Raw genomic sequence first — 25,486 nt, 5'->3', positions numbered from 1 at the left:
GTTGATTTCCGTATGAAATTTATGAGAGTTTTTAGATAATTCTTAAAATAAAAAGGCTACTGACGTATAATCTAAACATAGCAAAATAAACAACAACATATAAGTTAATTAAATTGAAATTTATTCTCTATTAATTCAATCATTCCTAAAATATTTATGAAACTAAAAAGAAAAGTACGATCAGTTTGTTGGATTAAATCATTTGCATACACAATTTGTGAAGCAATCCATTAAAATTTTATTTTACTTAAAAAACAAAACAAATTCTTAGAAAATCATACCTAATTCATAATTTACATTTATAGCAATGGTTGATTTCTGTATGAAATTCATGAGAGTTATAAGAATATCCTCAAAATTAAAAGGCTACTGGGGTGAAAACTACTGATTAACATGAATGATTTTTGAAAAGATAATGATTTATCGGAAAACGATACCGATTTTGTTTCCAACGCTGATATTCATTAATCCAGCATAATTAAAAACATGTTATAACTAGTAATAATTAGAAAATATTGGTAACTACAAAGAAAAAATAAACATATCCAGCACAAAATGAAATAAATTAAAATGTGTAAGAATATAAATAGGCTGAATTAAATAAACAAGATCAAATACTTGAACAAAGCAAATATGACATTAGATTACATGAATGAACATAATATAGGATTAACTTACATCAATTGATAACCTCTTTCTTGACAGATCAGGAGCCGGAGAACTTTTGGAATGCATAGAAGATCTACTTGTGGATGAAGTGCTACCATCACTACTACTTTTCCTTCTTGATGGAACAGCTGGTGACTGAACAGATCTTCTACGTCGCACCGGCTTGTCAGGAATGGCACCATCACTTGCAGAGGATTCCTGTTTTGATAATGACGATTCTTGAGAAGATAGCGATTCAGAAGAAGATGATGTCGAATTTCTTTCCAATGTTGACACCTCTCTTCTCCTTTTACGAGGAAGAGCTGGTGCCTCAATTTTTTCGGAAATCTGAGGCTCGTTTTCTTTTATTACTGGAATGTCAACTTTTAGATCTTCAGATCCGAGTTCAACAATAGAAATATCAGAGTTGCTAACAGTTAATTTATTAGTTGTTACTGGTACACTTTTTGAAACAATAGCATCTGTAGGCAGTTCTACAGTAGTTTCTTTTATTTTGCCTCTTTGTTTACATGGAATGTCTGGTTTTTGTTCGTCAATATTTTCAGACAGAATAGAATTTACATCTGATTTAACTATAGGTATACTTTTTTCGGGTTCTAAATAAAAAGAGGTTTCATTTTTAGTTTCAACTGATGAAGGTGGGATTTTTGTAAGCAAATTAGAATCTAACGATGTGGAAGGAAGTTTATTTTCACTTTTGTTTTTCTCAGAAACTCGTGACTCAACATCAGTAGACTGTTGAGATGATTTTGGCACTTGCACAGTTTTTTCGGATGAAGTTGTCATGATCTTTTCAGAAGGCTTTGATTTTTGCTCTTCAACAACAGATTCTGGAATATTTTTAGTTTCAACTTTTTCATCAATTTGTTTAATGAGTTTGGATTCCCCTGATTCCTTTTCAATTTTAGATTGAATATTTTCTTTCTTCAAAATTGTTTTATCAACGTTACATTCAGACTGAGTGCTAGTTTGATTATCTTTGAAATTGCCAATCTCAAGTGTTTGTGGTAGCGTGTTATGAGAAATCTTATCCTTCTTTATGTCTTCTATGATTGCTATATCAGAATGATTTGGTGGGATTGAATCATTGGTATTTTCATCACTATCTTTCAAAGAGGTCTTTTGATCATTGGATTTCTGGTCGCATGTTTTACTATCAGTCAAATCCTTATTAAACTCAAAATCTCTTAAATTAGTATTTTCATCATCAAGCAAAATTGGCGGTTCTTTCAAGCAAGTAATTTCCTCAGTATTTATAAGCTTTTCATTTTGGAATGCAGAAATTTCTTGATCAAACTCTTCTTGCTCATTAAATTCCTCAAGTGGAGAAAGTCCCTCCCTTTCAAATTCCCTATCATGTTCATTTTCCTGATACACATCAAACTCCTTAAAATCTACAGCTAAGAGTTCATCGATTTTTGATAAAACATCATCATGTTCAGGCAAATCATCTTCAATAGAAGCAGCATCAGCAGTGGACCAGCTATCATGTTCTTGCTCACTCGGTTTCAAATGGGAAGCAGTTCCATTTGAAAAAGTTTTAAAACTTTCAGTTGTTAAATTTCTTTCTTCCTCCATAAAACTTTCTAAAGTTTCATCAAAATTGCTTACATTCATATCAATCGTTCGCTCTATAGCTTCAAATTCATCAGCTATTCCATATCCATGAATATCCGATTCAGAACCAGACAACACAGCATCAATACCATATTCTTTTAAATCAAAGCTTTCTTCAATCCAGTCGGTGTATTGTATAGGATAGACAAACTCATCATCATTGATTACATATGGAGTGTTAAAATTATGATAGTCACCTTCTTCATACATTTCCTCATCTTCATACTGCTCATTAAATTCATCAATTTCTTCAACAAATTCTTCATCCCCCAGGCTTTCATAAGCATCTTCTGTGACAACTTCAGGACTTCTTGATAAAGATTGCAAATCTTCAGTAACTCTTTCAGATTCAACCAACGGATCATGTTCGAAATAGGTTTCATTTAATTTTGGTATGATGTCTGGGGAATTATTAGTTTGTTCAGTATCGTCAATGTAAGTTAAATTTTCAATCACATTAACATTTTTTAATTTAGTTTCAACATCAAAAGTAGAGGAGCTAAAATTAGGGGATTTATCTTGCTTACTATCATTATCTTCCATCATAACCTCAACTTGAATATCAGATTTTACATCAGTTGGTAAATTGTTATCCAAAGGTAACATGTTATCACACACTTTTTCTCGCAATGAAACTGATGCACTTTCATCTTCCATTTCCTCAATAGATGTGTCGGATATATCAGACCATTTATCTGACTCTTCAACAGTCGTACCTAAAGGAGTAACATTAGTAAACTCATCATCTGATGATACTGAAGGTCGAGATAAAAGATCAGTTTTATGATGCTGAGGAAAAGAACTTCGATCACGTGTTTCTTTCTTTATATCATGTTCCACAGGGATTAATTCTTCTTGGCAAGAGACTAATTTAGATTGTTCTGATGAAGTTGATTCATTTTTCACATCGGATAAATCTACATCCCGTGTTAAAGAACTTTCTTCTTCTTCTTGACAACTGATCAGTTTTGATGAAGTCGATTCATTTTTCATATCAGTATATTCTACACTGTGTTCCATGGGGATTACTTCTTCTTGACAAGTGACCAGTTTAGAAGTTTCTGATGAAGTTGATTCATTTTTCCCATTAGAAATTTCTACATACTGTTTTAAATAACTTTCTTCTTCTTGACAACTGACCAATTTTGATGTTTCTGATGAAGTTGATTCATTTTTCATATCAGTATATTCTACACTCTGTTCTATGGGAATTACTTCTTCTTGACAAGTGACCAGCTTAGAAACTTCTGATAAAGTGGATTCATTTCTGTTATCCGTTAATTCAACACTGAGTTCTTTAGGAATTACTTCCTCTTGACAAGTGACCAATTTTGATGTCTCTGATAAACTTGATTCTTTCTGTATAGCAATTTCCTTGATTACAGGACATGGATCTTCATTCTTTGTCACTTTAATGGAATCAGGTGAAATATTACATTTATTATTACTTAAATCTACATCGTTTTTACTGACATTTGGATCAATACCTTTAAAAGGAGATGGATAGTTGTCAAATTCGAATGGTTGCTCAGGACCAAAAAGAGCTTCATCAATTAATCCATCACCTTCAATGTCAGACCATTTATCAGAGTTTTCAGTTGTAGCTCCTTGAAGGGAAATATCAGCACAAGTATCACTAATTTGTTCAGGATCAGTAGCAAATGATGATACTGAAATTTCAGTAGCATTTTCACTAGAATGGCGAGATGCAGTTAAAAAGAAATTTTTGTTATCTTCCGATATGTCGACAGCACTCAGCATTGGCGTAGATGATTGGCCAGACATTTGTTTATGCGGCAATGATATTTCTTCATCTTCAAACTCAGATATAGAATATTCAGTATCAGCTTCTATCCAATAATCAGAGTCTCCAGTGGCTTCCAAACGTAAGGACGCTTCCGTTGTTTCTTCATGAGTTTGCAGGTTAGCGATGTCATCATCAAGCACAGCAAATGATTCAACTACATTCAGATATTCACCTAATGATTTTATTTCTGCGAAATGTTCAACAAATATATGTTTCGTAGTATCTTTTTCAGGAGTTTCAGTGGAAGATGTTTCAATTTTACTTTGAAATTTTTCTTCCTGTTCTGTAACAGTCTTAATGATGCTTGTTTTGCACTCACTTGTTTCATTAGATGTTTCACTTAACTTTTGAGTTTTATTTTCAGTAGTGACATTTGGAGTTTCCAAAGATTTAAGTTCATCTGAAGTTTCTTTAGGCAAAGCTGAATTTATACCAACTTTCAAATTAAACTCAGCCTGGATTTCTGATTTATTTAGTACAATATTCTCATTATCAGGTGAAGAAGAAACATGTAACTTCATGCCTTTTAGTTCTATCTTTTCATTTGCAGAGCATTCTTTAACAGAGATTTCAGAAGGCAGTAATTTCTCTGGATTCATGGATGGAAATTCGTCTAATAGACTTAATTCGTCAACATCAGACCATTTCTCATTTTCATCTGATTTAGAGTAGGTGGATATTGCATCAGTATAGGCCTCATCAGAAGTAATGATAAGAGAATCATCATTATCAGTAACATTTGTTTCCTTCAAAGGAGCAGGAGTTACTGACAATTCAGATATACTTAGTTTTTCTTTACATGGCAGTGACAATATTTCAACATTATTGTTTTTAAAATTTTCAGAAATTACCTCTTTGCATTCAGATTTAGATTCACAAATTTGTTTTTTAGCAATATCTTCCTGTTTTGCTACAGGAGTTGAGGTATCAGGAATTTTAATATATTGCTCTGTGCTGTTTATAAAATTTTCTCTATTTGTCTTACTAAGATCAATAGATTCACAAATTTCAGTCTTTTCAAATATTGACTGAGTATTGTCCTCAGCTATCATTGTCAATTCTGTGTTAGCTTCATTAAATGAAGTGTCATAAAGTTTGCAGGGTTTTAAATTTGAATCAATAAATTGTTCTGTTTTTTCTCCAGTTTCAGGTGCTTCAAAATTTTCTGTTGACACTTGTTCGGTTTTTTCTTTAGTTTCCAGTTGCTCCAAATTTTCTGTCAACACTTGTTTCGCTTTTTCTCCAGTTTCCAGTTGTTTCAAATTTTCTGTTAAACAAATCTCAGTTTTAATAGATTGCTCAACAGTATCTTTCTCAATTTTACTGATTTTCATTATTTCTAATGATTCTACTCCTACATCAAAAGATTTTTCTTCACTTTTATTCAGGGTCTTTGAATGCATCTTATGTGAAAAATCTTCATCGATCGAGTTTGTCACCTCGGTATCTGACCATTGTTCACATTCATCAGAAATAGTGTTAAAAGATACAATATCTGTAGAATCATCAACAGCTGTGATTTCTGAAATATCATTAGCAATTTCTTGTTCAACAAAATCTGATGCAGAATTAAACAATACAGCATTTTTCGAGTTAGTGACAGATTGTTCTACATTTTCATCTTCAGGCGATTGAAGCTGAACTTTGGAATCTTTCTTTTCATTAGTGCCACCTAGTATTTCTGAACATTTCACAAAACTGATTTCATCAGTTTCAACGGATTTTAATTTATCAACATTTTCTATTGATAGTTTTTCACTTGAGGTATTTAAATTAATAATAATGTCTTTAGCCATTTCAGAATCTGTAGAGGTTATTTCACCACCACAAGTTGTGAGATTCGCCACTTCTTTTTCTTCATTCTCATCAGGCAAATATTGTTGAGCAACATCCTCAACTATATTAGTTGGACTCTCTAGAACAACGAAAGGACTTTCAGAAAGCACTAACTCATGACTTTGATTAGTTATTTCTTCTTCCAGGACAAAAGTTCCAATGGATTGATTTGAATTAACTGAAGAATCATTAGAAATAATAGAACTATCAATTTTGGATAGATTTTTTTCGACATTTATAACTAAGTCATTGTTATCACTGACATGCTGAAGTTGAATATTAGAAGCCTTGATATCTTTGTCATTGTGTCCAAACAGTTTATCATCAATATTTGAAACTTCAGATGCATAAACATCATACATCATTCCAGAAGTGATATTTTCCACAGCATTTATTGATTCCCTAGTGGGAGTAGTTTCTTTTGCATACGAGAAATCCTCCAAATCTGCTTCCACATCAGACCACATGTCAGTATCTTCTGTTATCGTAGCATGTGAAGCTACATCTGTAAAATCATCATCAGATGTTATATTCAATGTATCCTCAGAGTCATCCCGCATAGAATAAAAAAGCGTTGATTCAGTTCCACTACAAGAGACAAAGCTATTCTCAACATCACTATTTGAAATGCTGACTCTGGTATCTTTTTCTGCTTGTCTAAGTAAATTACTTTCTGACATTTCCGAAAAATCTTTGTCAGAAATTAAGGATAAGTCTAATCTGTTGTTCTCATCATCATTTGTTTTTTCAAGTGTAGACTGAGGCAAAATATTATTCCCATTCTCAACCATAGATGTTTCAATCATTTTTTCAGAAATAATATTTTCAACGAGAGATGATTGATCAGTTTCAGAATGCACTTCAGAAGAGAAAGCGTTTTCTGATAATGCTTCACTTTTTAACATGGCTGTTTTGTCTGAAATAGCATATTCAATGTTTGCTTTTTCGTCATCTACTTGGCTGATAAAATTTCCCATTCTGTCGTTTTCCTTTATAGTCAAATTAGAATCAACTTTTTCATTAATTTCAGAACTAGAAAGTATTTGGGGGTGAGTAAAATGACCTTTGAAATCAACAGTTGATAAATCTTCCTCTGAAATGTCAGCAGTTAAAGATATTAAAGAATCCTTACAAACAGATGTATTGGATCCTGCATAAAATTGTTCCTTAAAATTAACAACAGCAGAGGCTTTATCACTAATTGGCTCACTTGCCTTTTCTACTTTTAGATCATTAATTAAATTCCCTCTAAAATCCACAGTTTCACAACTATTTAAATCAAATGTGTCATGCTTTGAGCTGGACGTATTCTGTTCATAAGCGTCTTTGTTCAACAGGCAGCCTTTAAAGTCAACGAAAAATTCAGAGTCTTTAACAGGTAATGGCTCTGAATTATCAAATTCATTTAATGTAGTACATTCAATTTCTGTTACATCCTTTTGATCAAAGTTGGGAATACCTTTGAAATTTACTGTATAGCTAGATTCTTCCTGATTAAGTAATTCAGATTGCTTAGGTAAGGTACTTAATTTTGGTTCTGTAACTTGTTTAAAAGTTTTTGGGTCATCAATAAAATCTCCTTTAAAATCAACAAAAGAACTATTTTCTTCACAGCAAGCCAAATGCAATGATTTCAAGGATTCAGTATGAGTAGTTTCAATAGTATCACCAACAGAATGTCCTTTAAAATCAACAGTTTTAAAAACTTCAGTATCAATTGAGGGTGAAAACTGTTCACTATTAGATTTAGCACTTTCTTTCACCTCATTGTCAAGAAGTACTCCTTTAAAATCGACTGTAGTGATTTCTTTTTTCGTAAGTAAAGAATAATTTAAATCAATATGTTCAGAGTCACTCACCTTTTTTTCAGCACTAAATGGATGGCCTTTAAAGTCCACAGTTGAATCAATTTCTTCACATTTTTCAGGTAATTGTAAATCAGTTTGATCATGTGAAATTTTGCTATTTATTTCTCTTTGAATGTCAAGATTAGAAATAATTCCTTTATCTACACTAATTAAGTCTTTTATAACAGGATTGAATGCAAACACTGCTGTTTCTTCAACGTCACAATCCTGAGGTAAAGTTAGATTGTTTTCTAGAATAACTTGTGAATCCTTTTGGGAGAGTTCAGATCCCACAACAACTGCCACATCCAAATCTAGCACAGAAGGAAATTTTTCTTTCACATCAACTTCATTTTTAAACTCTTGACGATAACTAAAATTATCTTTTTCCAATGCTAAACTGTCTTTCCTCTGGTCGTCTGAGTTAGAAATAGATTCAGCCTCCATAACATCATTCATACCTGGCAAAAGTTCAAGTTGCTTCTGAACATCTTTAAAACCTTCATTGTCTTTTTCTGCTATGTTGAATTCATTCACAGTTAAATTATTATTCTTGTCATCCTTGTTAGTAGAATCTACAGAGCTTGATATAGCAGAAGCAAATGTTGTTATTTCGGTATGAATATTTAAATCTTCGTCATCAAATTTTTTATCATCTTTATTCTTTTCTATGACAGAGTCTTCAATAGCTTCAAATACTGAGGTATTTAGATGAGTTTTGGTGAATTCCGGAGATGTCATAATTTCTTTCTTATGAAAAAATTTTTCAATAATGTCTTTCTCATTATCAGTTCTGAACTCAGAGATATCTCTTTGATCTAATAAAATAATTTGGTCAGTTACTATGGATTTTGGAGATTCTAAATCTACTTCCTTGTTCTCAGAGTATTTGATATCAGTTTCAGGCATACTACTTACAACTTCTGACACATATTCCTCACTTTCAGTTTCAATATTTTCAGTTGGAAGATAATACTCAGACGTGTCAAGTTGACACATCAAACTTTTTTCTATATATGGTAAATCAGCCTCATTTATTAAAGAAAATTGTGGATCAACAATTATCTCTAATTGTTCTTTTTCAATAACTGGGAAACTTTTTATCTCAGTAGTATCATCAAACAAAACTGGATTTGATGAGTCTTGCAAGTTCTGAGGATCTTTTACTAAAGACATACTGGAGTCAATTTTGTCGGCTGTTATATTTCCATTTAAGTCTGTAGTTTGATTTATATTTATTTCAACAGATTGATCTCTAGTAGTTGATTGCAATTGAGCTTTATTGTCAATAAAAGATGACTTTTGTGAGATTTCCAATTTAGTTCCATTTGTTTCCTGATTCATATTCTGTTCAACATCACTGATATGATCTGTATTAACAAAATCAAAATAACAATTATCATCAGTAAGTGAGATATCACTTTCGATTTCAGATAATTTATCTGAATCATCAGTCATAGTAAAATGAGTAGATATATCAGTCACATCATCACTCTCAAATTTATCAGTAGCAGCAGCATCATTATCTTTTTTAAGTAGCAACATTGGAATGCAGTGTGACCCTTCATGTTCCATTCCGCCCACTCTAGGTTTAATTTGATCTTCGGACTCTTGAATACTTTGGAAGTCTGATAATTGCTGAGACTTACTAAGGTCTAACTCTAAATATTGATCAGAGCTTTCTGATTTTTCAGTGGCACATAATTGTTGATAAGCATCGAATTGTGCACCCACTTCAATGTTCATGCTTTCTATTTGACCTGATGTGAATACAGGTTTAGCCTCAGGTTCTTGAATACTTTGGAAATCAGAAGTAGACTTTTGTAAAGACATACTTGTATCTAGATCTAACCACTGATCAATGCTTTCAGACATTTCCGTAGTTTCAATCGAAGCATCTAACTCTAGTGACTTTATAGCTTCAGTGCTAGATAATGATGGGTCAAGAAATTTTTGAGCTTCATTACTGGAATGAGTTTCATATTCAACAATTAATTCTTCACCTATTGTTTCATAGCAAGGAGTTTCTAACAATTCTAATGGTTGCTGAGTCATCTCATGCTCAAAAGAAGAATTATCATTGTTATTTTGAATATCTTCATCAAAATTAATTGAGTCATCATAGTATAGATATCTAACTATATCAGATGGCACATGAGGAATTTCCTCGGATTTTAAAATTGAATCACCACACTCGGCTTCTTTGTTTAATCCTAACTCCTGTCTTATTTCCGTAAGAAGATTTTGCTCTGTTGAAGGTACATCAGTTCTAGGCACTTCAAACTCTTGTGTTGTGTCTTTTACTGAAACAATTTCTAAAGTTTCAGAGTTTTCTGTGACTAGAGCAGTTGTATTAACTTCTGAAGTTACTAATTCAGCACTAGAAATTATTTTTTCATCAACAAAAGGAAGAATTTCTGGTTTCAGTTCATCAGTGCTTGATGATTGCATTTGGCTCTCATTTATATTTTCTAAGTGATCCTGTTCATAAAGTTTACTCTTTCCTGAAACTTCCACTTTTGAAAAGATCTCTATTTCAGATGAGACTTTGACAGATTTAGTTTCAAAGTAATCTGATTGTTCGTCCTGAGCAGGTATAGAATTTTCATTTGCATCAGTTATAAAATTCTCTTCAAACTGGACAGAATCATTTAATGGCGCTGTAGGAATTCCAGAGTGTTTAAATTTTGTTTCACTATACTCTGCATCTGAAGCAATTTCTTTATTTTCCACAAGAACATGTTCTTTATTCTCCAAAGATTCATTAGAACATTCATTATTAAAAACTTTTTTCTTATCTGTAGCAGAATCATTAGCCTTTAGAGTCGCATCTGTATTTACTGAACTATATGAAGGGATACTTGGGGAAACTTCATCAGATATGGAGCTAAGATGAGTTGTAGCAGAATCATTAGCCTTTAGAGTTGCATCTGTATTTACTGAACTATATGAAGGGATACTTGAGGAAACTTCATCAGACATGGAGCTAAGATGAGTTGTTTCTTCACTTTTGCCGATGTCAACTAAACTATCAAAAAATTTGTCTTCTAGATTTACAGATACAGACTGTTTCATGACATTTATGCATTCCACAAATTCATCATTTTCAAAACTAGGTTGCTGGATGATATTTACAGACTCAACAAGTTTATCATTATTTGGGGTCTCAAAGATAGATTTTTCAACAACAACTGAACTATGAACAAACTCATTTTCGTTATTTTCAAAGCTAGAGTCTTTTATGACATTTGAACATTCAATGAACTCTTGATTTTCTTGATCATCAAAGCTATATTGTTGGGTGACATTTGAACATTCAACATATTTATTTCCTAGATTCTTCAAACTGGGCAGTTTGCTGACATTTGTACATTCCATGAATTCATCATTGACTTCAGTCTCATAGTTAGATTGCTTGATGACAGATGCACATTCGCTGAATTCATCATTTTCAAAACTGGACTGTTTAATGGCACTTGTACTTCTAACATCTACTAATTCATTATTTAATACAACTAATTCATTATTTTTTGGGGCATTAAAGTCAAGCTGTTTTTTGAAGATTTTGGAATTTTTATTTAGTTGTTCGCCAAAATCTGAACTAGTAATGGGGAAATACTCAGAGACGCTATCAGAATTAAAATAACTTTCTTCAGCCAGGGATGAATCAGCATCATCAAATCTTTCAACATCTTCATTTTCTGTGATTAGAGCTTGCAAGTTTGAATTCTCAGTAGAGAATGCATCAAAAAAGTTTTCATTTTCAATTATATTTCTTTCCAAGTTCATAACACATTCATCGAGTATATCTAAAGCTTCATAAAAACTTTCTTTTCTTTCTAGATCACTTTGTACACATAAAGGCAAAGACCCATAAAAGTACTCCACAGTGGGTGTTGAACTTTCACACTCAATTTCATTATCATTTATCGTTTCTGCAAGAGCATCATCAACATCAACAAACCTCATATCATATTCAATGGATGGAAATTTTTCTATTGAAACTGGAGTAACAGCCCTTTCAATGGTATTAACATTAACTTCTGCAGATTGAGCACTTTTTATATCCAAACTTCTACAGAGATTGTTCTCTTCAGTAATCTCATTCAAGACTGATTTTTCTCTTTCAACAATTGTACTAACAATTTTTTCACCTGAATGAAATTCAATTATATTTTCAACGTTTTCAATCTGAATCTCTGAGTTTAACAAAGTCTCTTTTGTTGAACTAGTACAAATAGAAGCTTTTTGATTCGAATAATTTTCTTTCTGTATTACAATGGGTGCTACTGTGCTTCCAATATTGTCATTAAAAACAGCACTTTTGTTAGGTAGACTGTCTGGCACATATTCAGTAATTTCAAAATGATCCTCATCCAAGAGTGATGATGCTTTTTCAATACCTGCTTCAATAACAGATTCAACATATTGACTAAGTATTAGAACTGATTCAGCTCCAACCTTTTGTACTTGATTATGTGCTTGCGATGCACAAAGAATTTCTAAATTAACTGTGCTTTGCACAGGAGTATTTAAAGATAATTCAGTTTCTAACTGTTCTTCAAAATCTTCATGGGATACTGCAATTTCTTTTACATTTTCAGATTCTTCTGAATAATTCACATTTGAGTCAAGTTTTAAAGTTTCTTCATTATAAATGACATTAGCTTGATCAGTTTCATTTGATTCAAATTCTTTTATTTTTAACTGTTTTGAATCAGGTGTTAAGATGTTAGTAACACAAATATCAGAAACACACTGCAGGTTCACAGTCAGAGATTGGGTGCTTGATACACCATCCTTAGACTGAACTCCAGCATCTTTAATAATATCACATTCTTGAAATACCTCAAGAAATGAATTATTCAAAGAGTGTTCCAAGATATCCACATCTGATTGAGTTCTTTCGATCTCCATATAACTTTCATTTGACGTTGTGCTGCAAGATGGTATGGTTTGTTTCTTTTCACAATGCATTTTCTTATTCCGCATGAAATGCTTGCCTGTCTCGCTTCCTGAACTAAAACCTGTATCAGAATCTACATCAGCACAAAGGAAATACTTCATACTCTTATTTTTTTCACTATCTATATCAAGCTCATCATGGGAAGAAGGTGATTCAAGATAAATATCAGAATCTGAATCTTCAAGTGATTCAGAAGTACTAGAATTTTTCTCTTCACTATTTAAAGGAGTCATCAAACTTTTCTGCACTGTACTAGCAGTTGAATGCATTTCTGAATCATCTTCATAAAAATCTTCAACAAATTCTAATTCTTGACCGGATGGTGACAGGCTATTCACTTTTAAAATAGATTTATTCTCTATATAAATATTACTAGAAAGGGGATAAATATTTTCAGATATCATAGAACACTGAACTCCGATTTCTGATTTAATTGGTTGATCACTAGTCTTGTTGTCAAAAGGAATGTTAATAAAAGAAGGGATAGTAAATGTATCATCAAATGAATCAAAAAATTGTTCTTCTTCAAAGCTTTCTTCTGTTTGGCAGCCTTTGCTAGTTTTGTATATTCTCTGTTTAAGAGAAGCTGAAATTGAAACTTCGGTCTCACTTATTCGGTCAGAAACAATGCCATCCTCCTCTTCAGTCATCTTTGATTTTTGAAAAGTTGATACATCAGATAACTCTTCTTGAGATGATAATGTTTCATAATGATCTCGTTCAGATTGAAAATCTTCTTCAGGGTAGATATTTGCAGAAACAAAGTTAGTATCAGTTTCCTGAAATGAAGCTGCTAATTCCATTTCTGTAGAAACCAAAGAAATATTCTGTTTCGGCAAAAAATCCTTCTCTTTCAACTGACTGCCATTTTCAAATGTGTCAGGAAGTAAATTTAATTTTAAACCATCATCAGAACTAGTAGAAATTGCGACAAAATCTTCCTTCTTCATATCAACAAAGTCTTCAGATTCACTGATATTGCCTGAACTTGTTGCTGAGGACTCTGAAGCATTATATCTTGCGTAAATACTTAAAAAATCCTTCTTTGTTTCTAAAGGTTCACTCGGTATTACATGATCAAACCACTCATCATAAAAATGAGACATCAAAGATAAATCTGGCTCTTCTGAAATTTGTAAGTGAGGAGGATCAGTGCTTTTATTAAGATCTGAAGAATTAGAAATTGTCTCTGTTTCTTCAAGGAAAAGCCCACTTTGTTGAGTTGTGTCACTTTCTTGAGATAAAAATTGTCTGAACTCTCCATGTTGTTCGGTATCTGCAATTTCAGATATAGCATCTATTTCTTCAAATGAATATGTTTCTGTGGTAAGATCTGATTTTTTGACATCCGTCTCTTGAGAAATGTATTTAGAATCAGATATAGGTGAGTTTAGACAGTATTCATTTAGATAATTTTCATTGTCACCAGACTTTAAATTTTCGGTTAAAAATAGATCATCAGAAAAATTTGATTCGTTTTTATATTCAACATCATATTCCAATTTGATATTTGCATATGGTTCTTTTATGTTTTGACACTCATCACTAGTTGCATATGCTTCTGTTGATGAAGATAGTTCGGTACCAGGTAAAAGAGATGTCAATTCACTTGTAACATTTTGCTCTGCAATGCTTTCTGATTTGTTGAATTGTAAAGAACTTTCTGTAACTGAATGGCATAACACAGCTAAAGGCAATGGGGAAATAGCGTTTTCTAGGTAACTTTTTTGGATTGGAGAAATGTCTAAGGGTGTAACATTATCTAAGTGACTTTCATTTGAATGAGTAACATCTGAAGAGGTAACATTATCCAGATAACTTTCTTGAGAATGAGATATGACTGAGGGCGTTACATTATCTAAGTGACTTTCATTTGAATGAGAAACATCTGAAGAGGTAACATTATCCAGGTAACTTTCTTCTGAATGAGAAATGTCCAAGTTTGTAACATTTTCCAAATAATTTTCTTGCGAATCAGAAATGTCTTTATGCAACAATTCAACTGCAGAAATATCTTCATCACTTAAAGATTCAGGACCTGTTATTTGATTACGTGCCAAATCTGCAGCACATAATTCTTTTAAACTTAATATTTCATGCTGCAAAGAAGTGTCCAGTTCGCCAGAAACAAGCTTGTTGATAGAGATTTCTACAGAATCATCACTTAGTTTCTCGTGATTCAATTGATTTTCACTGAATTCTTCTTTACACAATACTTCATTTGGTGCCACAAAACTTTCAGCGTAATTCTTACTGTGATCAACATTTTCCCCAGCTTGATCAACCATTGTTACAGTCAAGGGAGTAACTGTTTCAATTTCACCAGGAATAATTTCCGATTCGTTTATAATAAGTTTCTCTATTTTTGTAATATCAGGTGAATATGTTTCTTTGTTGGAATCTTGCAATGATTTTTCTATAAAACTAGCATTCAATGAGTTTTTTCTCTCTTCATTTAGTTTCCATTCATATTCACTATCATATGTAGTATCCTGATAGTTATTTTTAACATTGAAGTTTTCTACTTCATTAGTTGTGGCAATGCTAAAATTTCCTGGCAAATACAAATCACAATATTCATCTATTACATTCTGAGACTGCTCAACAAATTGAAATTCATCCTCATCACAACTATCATGAATCAAAGACAAATTATTATCTTCATGATGCAGTATATTTTTATTGGATGATATTGTTTCATATCTTGGAATATTTTTTTCAAGAGATATTACAGAAGGATCAGCACTCATAGAATCATAATTTTTGTTATTTAACTTGCAGTCAAGCTCAAGAAACGTCTCATTATTTTCTTCAGCAATTACATTTTCCATCAAATTACCAGGCTTTATTTCGGTAAATGGTACATAATTTGGAGTATTTTGATTATTAGTGTCTTCTGATGAGGAAATAACCACGTAATCCTCAAATGGTTGAGGCATAGATACATCAGATATAACATTTACATTTGAAGATTTTTCAGTCTCATCTAGTAGAAGTTTTTCTTCTCTAAAATATGCATTAAATATATTATTCAACTCTTCAGAGGACTGGGTATTAATCTCAGAGGATAGAGATCTTTCAGATATGTCAGAGGGCTGTGACAGGACTTCACAGGGTAATTCACATGGATCGTGACCTTGAAATATTTTGAAGTCCCCACTACAGGGAGGAAGTTTTTTTTTAGCCAATTCACTATGCTGAATGGCAGTGGGGAATTCCTTGGATACAGTATCACTTGTTGCACCATTTTGGATCCTATTTTTTCTTGGAGGAGGAGCAATAGGAGGCAAAGATTCTTCAAAATGGACAGTTCTTACTCGGTCATCTACATTTACATTTGATTCTCGTAGGCTACCAGCAGCCACAGACATGCTTAAATTCTGAGTCATAATTTCAGAGCTATCACATTCTTCTGAAATGGGTGGCATTGAACCTACCATAATAGGCGATATATTTTCTCCATCATAATCATATGGACTTGAGAATGATTGTCCTTGTAGCATTTGCGATTGAGATAATGATGGCTGGGTTACTTTTGATTTTACTCCAGTGGGTTTGCTTTTAGTTTTCTTTGGAGCGGGGACTTCATTATATGAACCAAAAAAGTAATCTTCGGCAAATGATAGAGTCTCAACTGGAGCTGTTTCCTGAGCTGCAGCTGTATCAATGATTTGAGGTTTAGTTGCTGCAGTTACCTGGACTGGGAGATTTTGACTAAACTGAGTAGCGTGAACCTGAACAGGTTCTACATTAGGTTTTGAAACAACTATTTCTCCTTTCTTTAGGGTGGGAAAAGAAACTTCATTTGAACCAGTTTCTGATTTTGAAGCTATTTCTTTAGAATCTAACTTAGAGCCAAGAGTAGATTCAGCACTCTGTTCCTTAGTTTGCTGTTTAGCAACTGGACTTGTCTTTTTTTGACTTGAAGGTAATGGTTTAGGCATGGCAGGCATACCAGATTTGCCTATAATTACAACAGTTTTTTTCTTTGGTTTTGGTACAGTTATCTCATTATAACGCCCGAAAAAGTAATCAGCGGCAGCTGAGGTTGCTTCCATTTCAGTAAACATTAACTGCTCTTCATTTTCATTTGAAACTTTTGCTTCAATATTTTGTGAGACATCAACAGCTGGAAGTTCATAAGAATCCTTAATAATGGAAGGTTCAGTTGTTATACTGGAAGTAACAATTGGTGTAGTCTGAGTTTCATTTAATTTATGCTGCTGTGGATGTTCATGAATATTATAATAGAAAGCAGAATTACTTGTTTCATTATTTTGTTCCATTACTTGTTGATTGTTTATTCTTTCCACTTCTGAAAGCATTTGCGCCATCATTTGGTTATTTTGCTTAACGGAAGTCACATTGTAGTAAGAAGATGATGCAGGTATATTTTCACTAACGTTTGCAGCAGAAGTTAAAGTTGTTGTTACCTGATTAGAAAACTGATCAATCACTTTTTCAATGCTTTCCTGGTCACTTGAATGAACTTTTTTAAGACTATCACTCAGAGAAATTTCCTTTAGCTCTGCTTGTGAATTGGGTGCAGGAGTTGTTTCCACTTTTGATGCTTTGAAAAGCTGAAGAGGTCTAGCCGTACCTTCTCTAAACGCTTTCGGGGATGAAATATCATCTTTATGCCCACGAATTCCTTCAGGTGTTGGCAGTTCAGGATCAAATTCAAAAGAGCGCTGTTTTTTAGAAGCATTTTCAATACTGAGTATAATATTTCCTTCATTCTCAAAGTCAGCAAGATCATCTTCAAATTCTATTTCAGTTTCATGCTTTGAATATTTCCTGTGCATTTTTTGACGAATAATCTTTATCTCTGGATCAGACTCTGAATCAGCAAAACAGTTAGAATCTGATTCATTAGATAATGATGTCACGGGTGATGGCTCTTTGGAAAAGTCTCTCTCATGAGTTGGTATGGTAAGCCTTGGTGGTTTCGCTGGAGGAGATTCAAGCTCTTTTTCTTGAGAAATGTTTGAAGCAACTGTTTCTAATTTCAATTCAGTTGTTTTATCAGTCTTAGTGCCTGCCAATTTATTAGCTTTATCGGGAACAGCATAAATGTCCATTTTAACATTTTGTTCAAAATGTTTATCTTTTAGTTTCAACGGCAAAGCAGGGGGGACTACAACTTCTTCTGAAGATACTTCACAAGTTTGAGAAACATTTTTCAAAGCCTCTTCTATAGCTGAAACATTCAATTTTGATTTTCTCCTTGCAGGAGGTCGTGGGGGAGGGATATCAGGAGTAGTTTTCTTTTCAGATACTTCGACTTCTTTAAAAGTACCTTTACTAGTACCCATAGTACTCTGAACGATATTTACATCTTCAAAAGCCAATTGTTGTGGCTCAGTTGGCAAATCTTCTTCTAAAACTTGCTTTACAACAGATTCTGTTAAATCGTCTAAATATTCTTTATGCTCTTCCCTAACAGTGGTTGAAACTTGACCTTCATCTGAATGAGGTTTATCAGATAAATATTGCTCATAAGCATCTTTTATTTCCTCAAATTCAATCTTTTCCCATTCTGTGTCACTGTTTTCTTGTTCATGCACTATTTGCTCTTTAAGTTCATCTTGTAAGGGTGCAGTTTCACTTTGTAAACTTTCCTGATCTTTCAATTCTACAGTTTCTAACAAATCTGCCTCGTCATCTTTTAAAAGATCGAGGGCATTTTTTTCAACTTCGATCCAATCTGGTTCAGCAAAGGATTTGCTTGACAGATCAAACTCAGTAGGATAATGTTGCAGAGGTGAATCCCTCATTGCAGTATCATCAAGCTCAACACTTTTTGACATAGCTTCTGGATTCATTTCTACAGCAAGGTTCTGTTCATTTGCCGCTTCTTCTTCTGCTTCTGACAAATTTTTTTCTAGATTGACTTTTACCCACTGCTCAAACTTTTCATCTTGTTCCAATTTAAGGCGATCTACTTCACTTACATGAACTTCAATTACACTTGGAGGCTCATCCTCTTCAAACACATCATCTTCCAATTCCTCTTTTTCCCATAAAGAAGCCATCTGCATTGCTTCCTCTGCTAATTCTTTCTCCATATTGTGAAATTTCTTTTGAAGTGAAACCCACTGTCCCTCACCTTCATCTTCCCATTGTTCATCTGAATACTCTTCAATCCATTCTCCTTGGGAATCTTCCCAGTTAATATCATAATCTACTGGCAAATCATCATTTTCACCTTTTACAACATCCTTATCAATTTTAGGGTCAGGAATCGTTTCATCTTTTTCCTTTTCTTCAAGTACTGATTCATGATCATAGTCAGCATTTAGAAGAACGGTGTCTACAGGTTGAGGTTTTTCCAAAATTTCACCTGTTTCAGGTGATTGCAAACTCTCAGCTCTGCTGAGGCTCGGTGGTTCTAATGGAGATAAAGGAATTTCAGTCTGTAATTCAGGCCCTCCAGTTTCACGAACTAATTCTTTCTCTTCCCTTGCTTTCCTTCGTTCACTTTGAGCCTGTCTTATTGCAGATAGCTTTGTGAGGAAATCAGATTTTTTCTTTTCAGTTCTTGGATCAGGAGATGCATTTAACCTTCCTCGCTTTGAAGCTGCTGAAGCGTCTCCAGCCTCCTCGATTTGGAGAGATAAATTTAAATCTTCACTATCTTCACTCAAACCTGGACTTAAGATAAATTTATGTCTCTTATTTGAGGCTCGGAATAAATCGGCATAGGCAAGCTCTACATTACCTTCATTATGTGCTAGGGCATCAGAAATTTGTTTTTGTGTAAAGTTACCCCTCACAGTAAGCTCTAAAATCTGAAACGAAAAAAAAAATTATTCAAATAAGATTGACATAGTAAAATGTACCTGTTAAAACAAGCTAATATAGCAAAAAAATTTAATAAATCACAAAGTAAACTATATCTATTTTGGTGTCATAATTTGCGTTTCATTTATATTATTTTGCTTTACATACCTAGCATAAAGTAAAACCTCGCTTTATTTGAAAGCTAATAAATATTAAAATAAATTGTAAGAAATAATTTGATTACCATTTTAATCTGGCAGAATGAGTATTTTCTCATTTGAATTTATAATAAATGTTCCAAACCTTTTGTTTAAAAAAATACTAAATTCTGTCTCATCCTTAGCCACCATAATGTGTCACATGATCTCAGGTGAACATTTTTTTTTTATTCTCTTGAAATATGATAATGTTAAAGAAAGCATAATAAAAATTTAACATAACAAACAAAATATTTACACAACAGTTTTAAATAATTGATACTTATAAGACATAAATCCAAACTAAAAAATTTGGAACTACAAATGTGCAAAAAACAATCAAACTTAAAATTAATTAGTAACAACACTTTGAAAAATCACTAATTCATTTTAAAAAATTACTAAGCAATTATTTAATTAATAGCTTGTATAGCATTTCTTTAATCTGTTTTGAAATAAATATATGAAATTAATATTTTCATAAATTTCCAAGGTACTAAACTTGAAACTTAAGCAGAAAACTAAGTTTCTACAGTAAATAATAACTGCTTTCTCCCAAGTTTTTAAATAAAACATGGAATGCAGCAAAGAAAATACTATAGAATTTCATGCAGAATCAAAATTTTTAAAGAATTTAATAGCTTTTTGGAAAATATAGAAATGTTACATTTTAGGTTTGATTAAAAAATGAAATACTATTATTTTTCTTGCTGCCAATATTGAAACAAAAATGTTTTAATTTTAGATATCTAGAAATTATTTCATTAAAGATTATCAAATTTGAAGAGTGTTAGTTTATTTCTATCTTATTTAAACTCTTCATTTGTGGACTAAAGTGCAATAATTTATTTTTTCTTATTATACAGTTAAGTTGTATAATTAAAATTTAATTTGGGCACTCATTTTTGCACAATTAATTTAATTCCGATAAAATTTAAATCAGCTACCAATTGTTTCATTGTTTGCATAGATTTATATAGATCTGATTTTTTTCAGTATCATTTTCAGGGAATAATAAAATAGTCTAAATAGCTTCAGAGAGATTACGATTGTATTTTTAATTTAAATCTTGCACTTTTAAAATGCTACTTAACATGCTTCAAAGTTACTATTTAAAAGTAAAAAGACTATAGTACTCTGAGTTACAAATTGCAACAAAATATAATAACAAAATTATCACCTTTCTTTGACGATTAGTGTAACAATTTATTTTTTCATATTATACAGTTAAGTTGCATAATTAAAATTTAATTCAGGCATTCATTTTTGCACAATTAATTTAACTCTGATAAAATTTAAATCAACTACCAATTGTTTCATCGTTTGCACAGAATTATATAGATCTGATTTATTCAGTATCATTTTCAGGGAATAATAAAGTAGTCCAAATAGCTTCAGAGAGATTACGATTGTATTTTTAATTTAAATCTTGCATTTTTTAAATGCTACTTAACATGCTTCAAAGTTACTATTTAAAAGTAAAAAGACTATAGTTTTCTGAGTTACAAATTGCAACAAAATATAAGAACAAAATTATCACCTTTCTTTGACGATTTTCGATGCATTCAGTGACAGCATCCCATATGTCACCACGATGAATATGAAGTGCCTCCTTAGCTTCGGACTTTGATAATGTACCAACATCATTTTCCTCATTATCTTCCCCATACTTTGCAGCCAAAGCAATAACATTTTTTATCATGGAAGACCAATTGTCTTCAAGCCAAATAACTGGATTTTCTCTCCCACAATGCAAATAGGCAACATGCAAGTCTTCCAGACTGAATCCACATCTCTCAGCTTCCTAAGAAATTAATAATTGCATTATTTTAGGGAAATGAACCGCTCTAGAGACCGAAACGAAGTTTTCAATCAGTTTTGAAAATCAAGAATGTTGATAACAGGTATAATACTCAATAGCAATAAATGGACAAGAGAGTAACAAATAAATAATAAATTTAAAGCAGCTTAAATAAGATAATGAGACATTAAATCAGTAAATATTTATACATTACTGATTTACATAGATATTTTCTCTGTTACTATTACTGATTTATATATTATTATTTTTCTATTACTAATTATTTCTCAATTACTGATTATTTCTCTATATAGTAATTTATACAGATATTTTTTTTTATTTTTTATTTCCAATGGCAGAAATTGAGAAACTCTTAACAAGAAGAATAAACCTAGATAAGAGAAAAAAGTCAATGACTCATTAGCAGATGCCTAGCACTCCAATATCTGTTCACTTCGGAGTCTCCGTGTATAGCCGAACATCCCATCAAGTACTTCCTATCCATTACTTCGAATTTCCTACAGAGTGGGCAATACGGACTCGTAAAAATATCAATGCGGTGGAGGTGGTATTTATACAGATATTATAGGACTGATTTTTATTTTATATTTTCAATATTTCATTTTTTATATTTTCATTATTATTTATATATAAGGGCAAAACCTGTATACAATGTATAATCCAGAGTAAATCCTTCATATAATTTTTTGGAATCCTTGTCAAAAATTAAAGTCTAAAAAGTCTACATATTAGGTGTCTTAAATTAATATTTAAGCGAGAGAAAACAAAAACGGGATTGAAATTACAATTAAAAACAACTGAGAAAGGCGACTCTAAAAAAACTGATTTTACTTTTAAATCAGTTCTCTATTTCCTTTTAAAAAGAACAGATTGAAAATTGCATTATTGGCTATATTAAAAGTACAATTAACAATACAAATGAAATAATTGTAAAATTGTAAATTTTAAGTGTAAGTATGATTACCTTTACAGTGTGTAAAAATTGTAACTCTTGAGTGTGAATAACATCTGGAACTTTATCACTTTTTAAATCATCAAGACTTCTATGAAACTTTTGTTTTGGATGGACTTCTAGTTTCTTACCCTAAAAAACAATGTGAATAATATGGATAAAAATGATGAAAAAACATTATTAATTTCAATAAATTTATATGGATAAGAACCGCCATGCTGTAATAAGCATAGCATATTTGTACCTATTTAGAGCAGTAGGTAGGAATTTAGGTATTTATTTACATCACACTAGATCTGCACAATGGGCTAGTAACTAACATTTCAGATTTAATGTAAATATTATAACTATTTTATAAATAGCAGTGATAGTTTGAAAAAAATTTTTATAAAAAAAATTGCATCACACATTTTTTTTAAATCAACAAGTAGTTAATATAGTTAAGTAAAATATTTCATGTACAAAGAAATAATTAGTAAAGATTCTGTTTAAAGACCTAAATTCTACTCCTACAAAATGACTCCAGATTGATCTAATTAAGTAATAAATTTCAAGTGAGAAAATAAGATAAAATATTTAAAATTATATATTCACAAATGTATAAAAATAACACATTTCAATGTTATTAGTTCAGACTTGTAACTGGTAAATTTTTTTACGAAGTTTATGAATTAAAATTATAGTCATAAATATAAGATATTTTATGTATATATAGAACTGTTTCTAATAAGGCAGCAGTGCATACTTTTAATTAAATACTTCCGTAATTTACTTTAAAAATAATATAAACTTTTAAAAAAATTAAAAACTTAAGAAAGCAATATAAATAGAAAAGGTATACTTAAGCGTAGAATATAAATAGACAAAATAGAAAAAATAAAGTTTTAAGAATAGGAAAGATATAATTAAAAATAGTATATAAATAGGAAATATATACTTATAATAGAATATAAATAGAAAATGTAAAATAAATAGGATATAAAATTATCTATAAGAAACTTAAGAATAATAACAATATAAGAATAATAACAATTAAGAACAATATAAATAGAAAATATATACTTAAGAGTAGAATATAAATAGAAAATATATATTTTTAAGAATAGAATGTACATAAAAAATGTAAATTAAGAATAGAACATAAATAGAAAATATATACTTATGAATAGAATATAAACAGAAAAAATATACCTAAGAGAAGAATATAAATAGAAAATATATACTAAAGTAGATATTTTCTATTTATATTCTAAAATATATACATATGAATAGATTATAAATAGAAAATATATACCTAAGAATAGAATATAAATAAAAATATATACTAAAGTATATATCTTCTATTTATATTCTATTCTATTCTATATGAATAGAATAGAATATAAAGTGAAACTTCTCCTAAAGGCCACCTCTATTTAAGGGCCACCTCTATTAAGGGCCAATATTTTGAGAAACGAAAATTTTCCGCACAGACATAACGTTAATTTTCCTCCCTTTATAGGGCCACATTTTCCTCACTACCTTCAATAAAGGCCATTTTTTTATAAATTTCTCAAAAAAGCCATTTTTTTACATTTTTCTTCTCATAAAGGCCATAAATCTAAACAGGTATGTCCAATTCTTTAACTAAAAGATAAGAGTTCAGGAATTCCAAACACCTGCACTTTCAAGAAAGAAGGGGGGGGGTAGGGGGAGGACTTAACACAATGAAGACTCAGAAGCTTTTCCATAAGTGAGAAAACAGGTGTTCATCACACTCTGTTTGACCTTTCAACTTCCCTTTTATGCTGAAAAATGTTGAGCATTGGGGGAGGAACTTGACCTTTTGTTGTGGGTGCACAAAGGATAACAGGTTTAAGCCTTTGTACTCTTTTGATAGTAAGAAACTAGAGTCCTCATTTACTATAAGTGTGAAGGCATATTGAAGCACAGTTTTTTACACTAGAAATTTTATGCTCAGGCACAAGTAAAATTAAAAATCATGGCACCTAAATCAAGCAAAAGATTACATTTGGATTTGAGTGATAAAATCAAAGTTCTTAATTATCATGATCAATGAACATCTGCAAGAAAATTGGCTTCACAGTTTAATTGCAGCAAGAATCAAATAAACAATGTTGTTAAAAACAAAGAGAGCTTACTGAAAAAATATGAAGATTTTAAAAATCGTGGGATAAAGAGAAAGAGAAATGAAAAGTTCTGTGATATAAATGAAGCTGTAATTCAGTGGTTCAGATGTGCTAGGACTAAAAACATCCCATTAAGTGGTACTTTAGTGAAAGAAAAAGCCATTCAGATTGCAGAATCACTTGGTGTAGAAGACTTTTGTGCAAGCAACGGATGGTAAATAAGTTTTGTAATAGAAACAATATTGTTATTAAAACATTATGCGGTGGTTCAGCTAATGCTGATAAAGATTTGTGTCAAGACTGGAAATCAAGGCTTCCAATCATTCTGGCAGGCTATGAAGATCGTGATGTTTATAACTTAAATGAGACAGGACTTTTTTTCCGTGCCTTACCTACCAAAAGTTTAGTTGAGAAAGCAGAAGAGGCCAAAGTAGGAAAATAAGCTAAATAGAGGCTCACTGTGTGTTTTTGTGCTAATGCTGCTGGTGAAAAGGAAAAGCCCATCGTCATTTGGTACTCCAAGAAACCTCGTTGTTTTAAAGGTAAAGATTTATCACAAATGGGAGTAAAATATCATCATAATAAGAAGGCATGGATGACCATGGAAATATTTAAATATTGGTTGATTAGTTTTGACAACAAAATTACAAATCAAGGCGTGATTCTTTTTTTGGATAATGCACCATGTCACTCATTTTACGAAAACTTGAAAAGTGTAAAGCTTCAATTCTTGCCTCCAAATACTACGTCTGAAATTCAACCTCTAGACCAAGGAGTTATACGCTGTTTTAAATTAGAATACCGACGTTTTGTTTTGCGAAGACTCCGTTCTCTTATAGACAGCGATAAAAAATAATCACA

At 31.6% G+C, this 25,486-nt stretch overlaps 1 protein-coding gene across 1 annotated transcript in view; it reads right to left on the bottom strand.

Moving 5' to 3' along the window:
- LOC107440059 (uncharacterized) overlaps nucleotides 1-25,486 on the bottom strand; it is a gene marked incomplete at its 5' end in the record, with an annotated part of 56,385 nt that overhangs the window by 17,341 nt on the left and 13,558 nt on the right. Inside the window, 3 exon segments of the mRNA XM_043047023.2 lie at nucleotides 679-19,533; nucleotides 21,263-21,526; nucleotides 22,509-22,628. Coding sequence (XP_042902957.2) covers nucleotides 679-19,533; nucleotides 21,263-21,526; nucleotides 22,509-22,628 — 19,239 coding nt within the window.

The sequence above is a fragment of the Parasteatoda tepidariorum genome, chromosome 6, assembly GCF_043381705.1.
Source record: "Parasteatoda tepidariorum isolate YZ-2023 chromosome 6, CAS_Ptep_4.0, whole genome shotgun sequence".
NCBI lineage: Eukaryota > Metazoa > Arthropoda > Arachnida > Araneae > Theridiidae > Parasteatoda > Parasteatoda tepidariorum.
The sequence above is the reverse complement of the archived record's forward strand: the minus strand, read 5'-3'. Positions and strand labels throughout refer to the sequence as shown.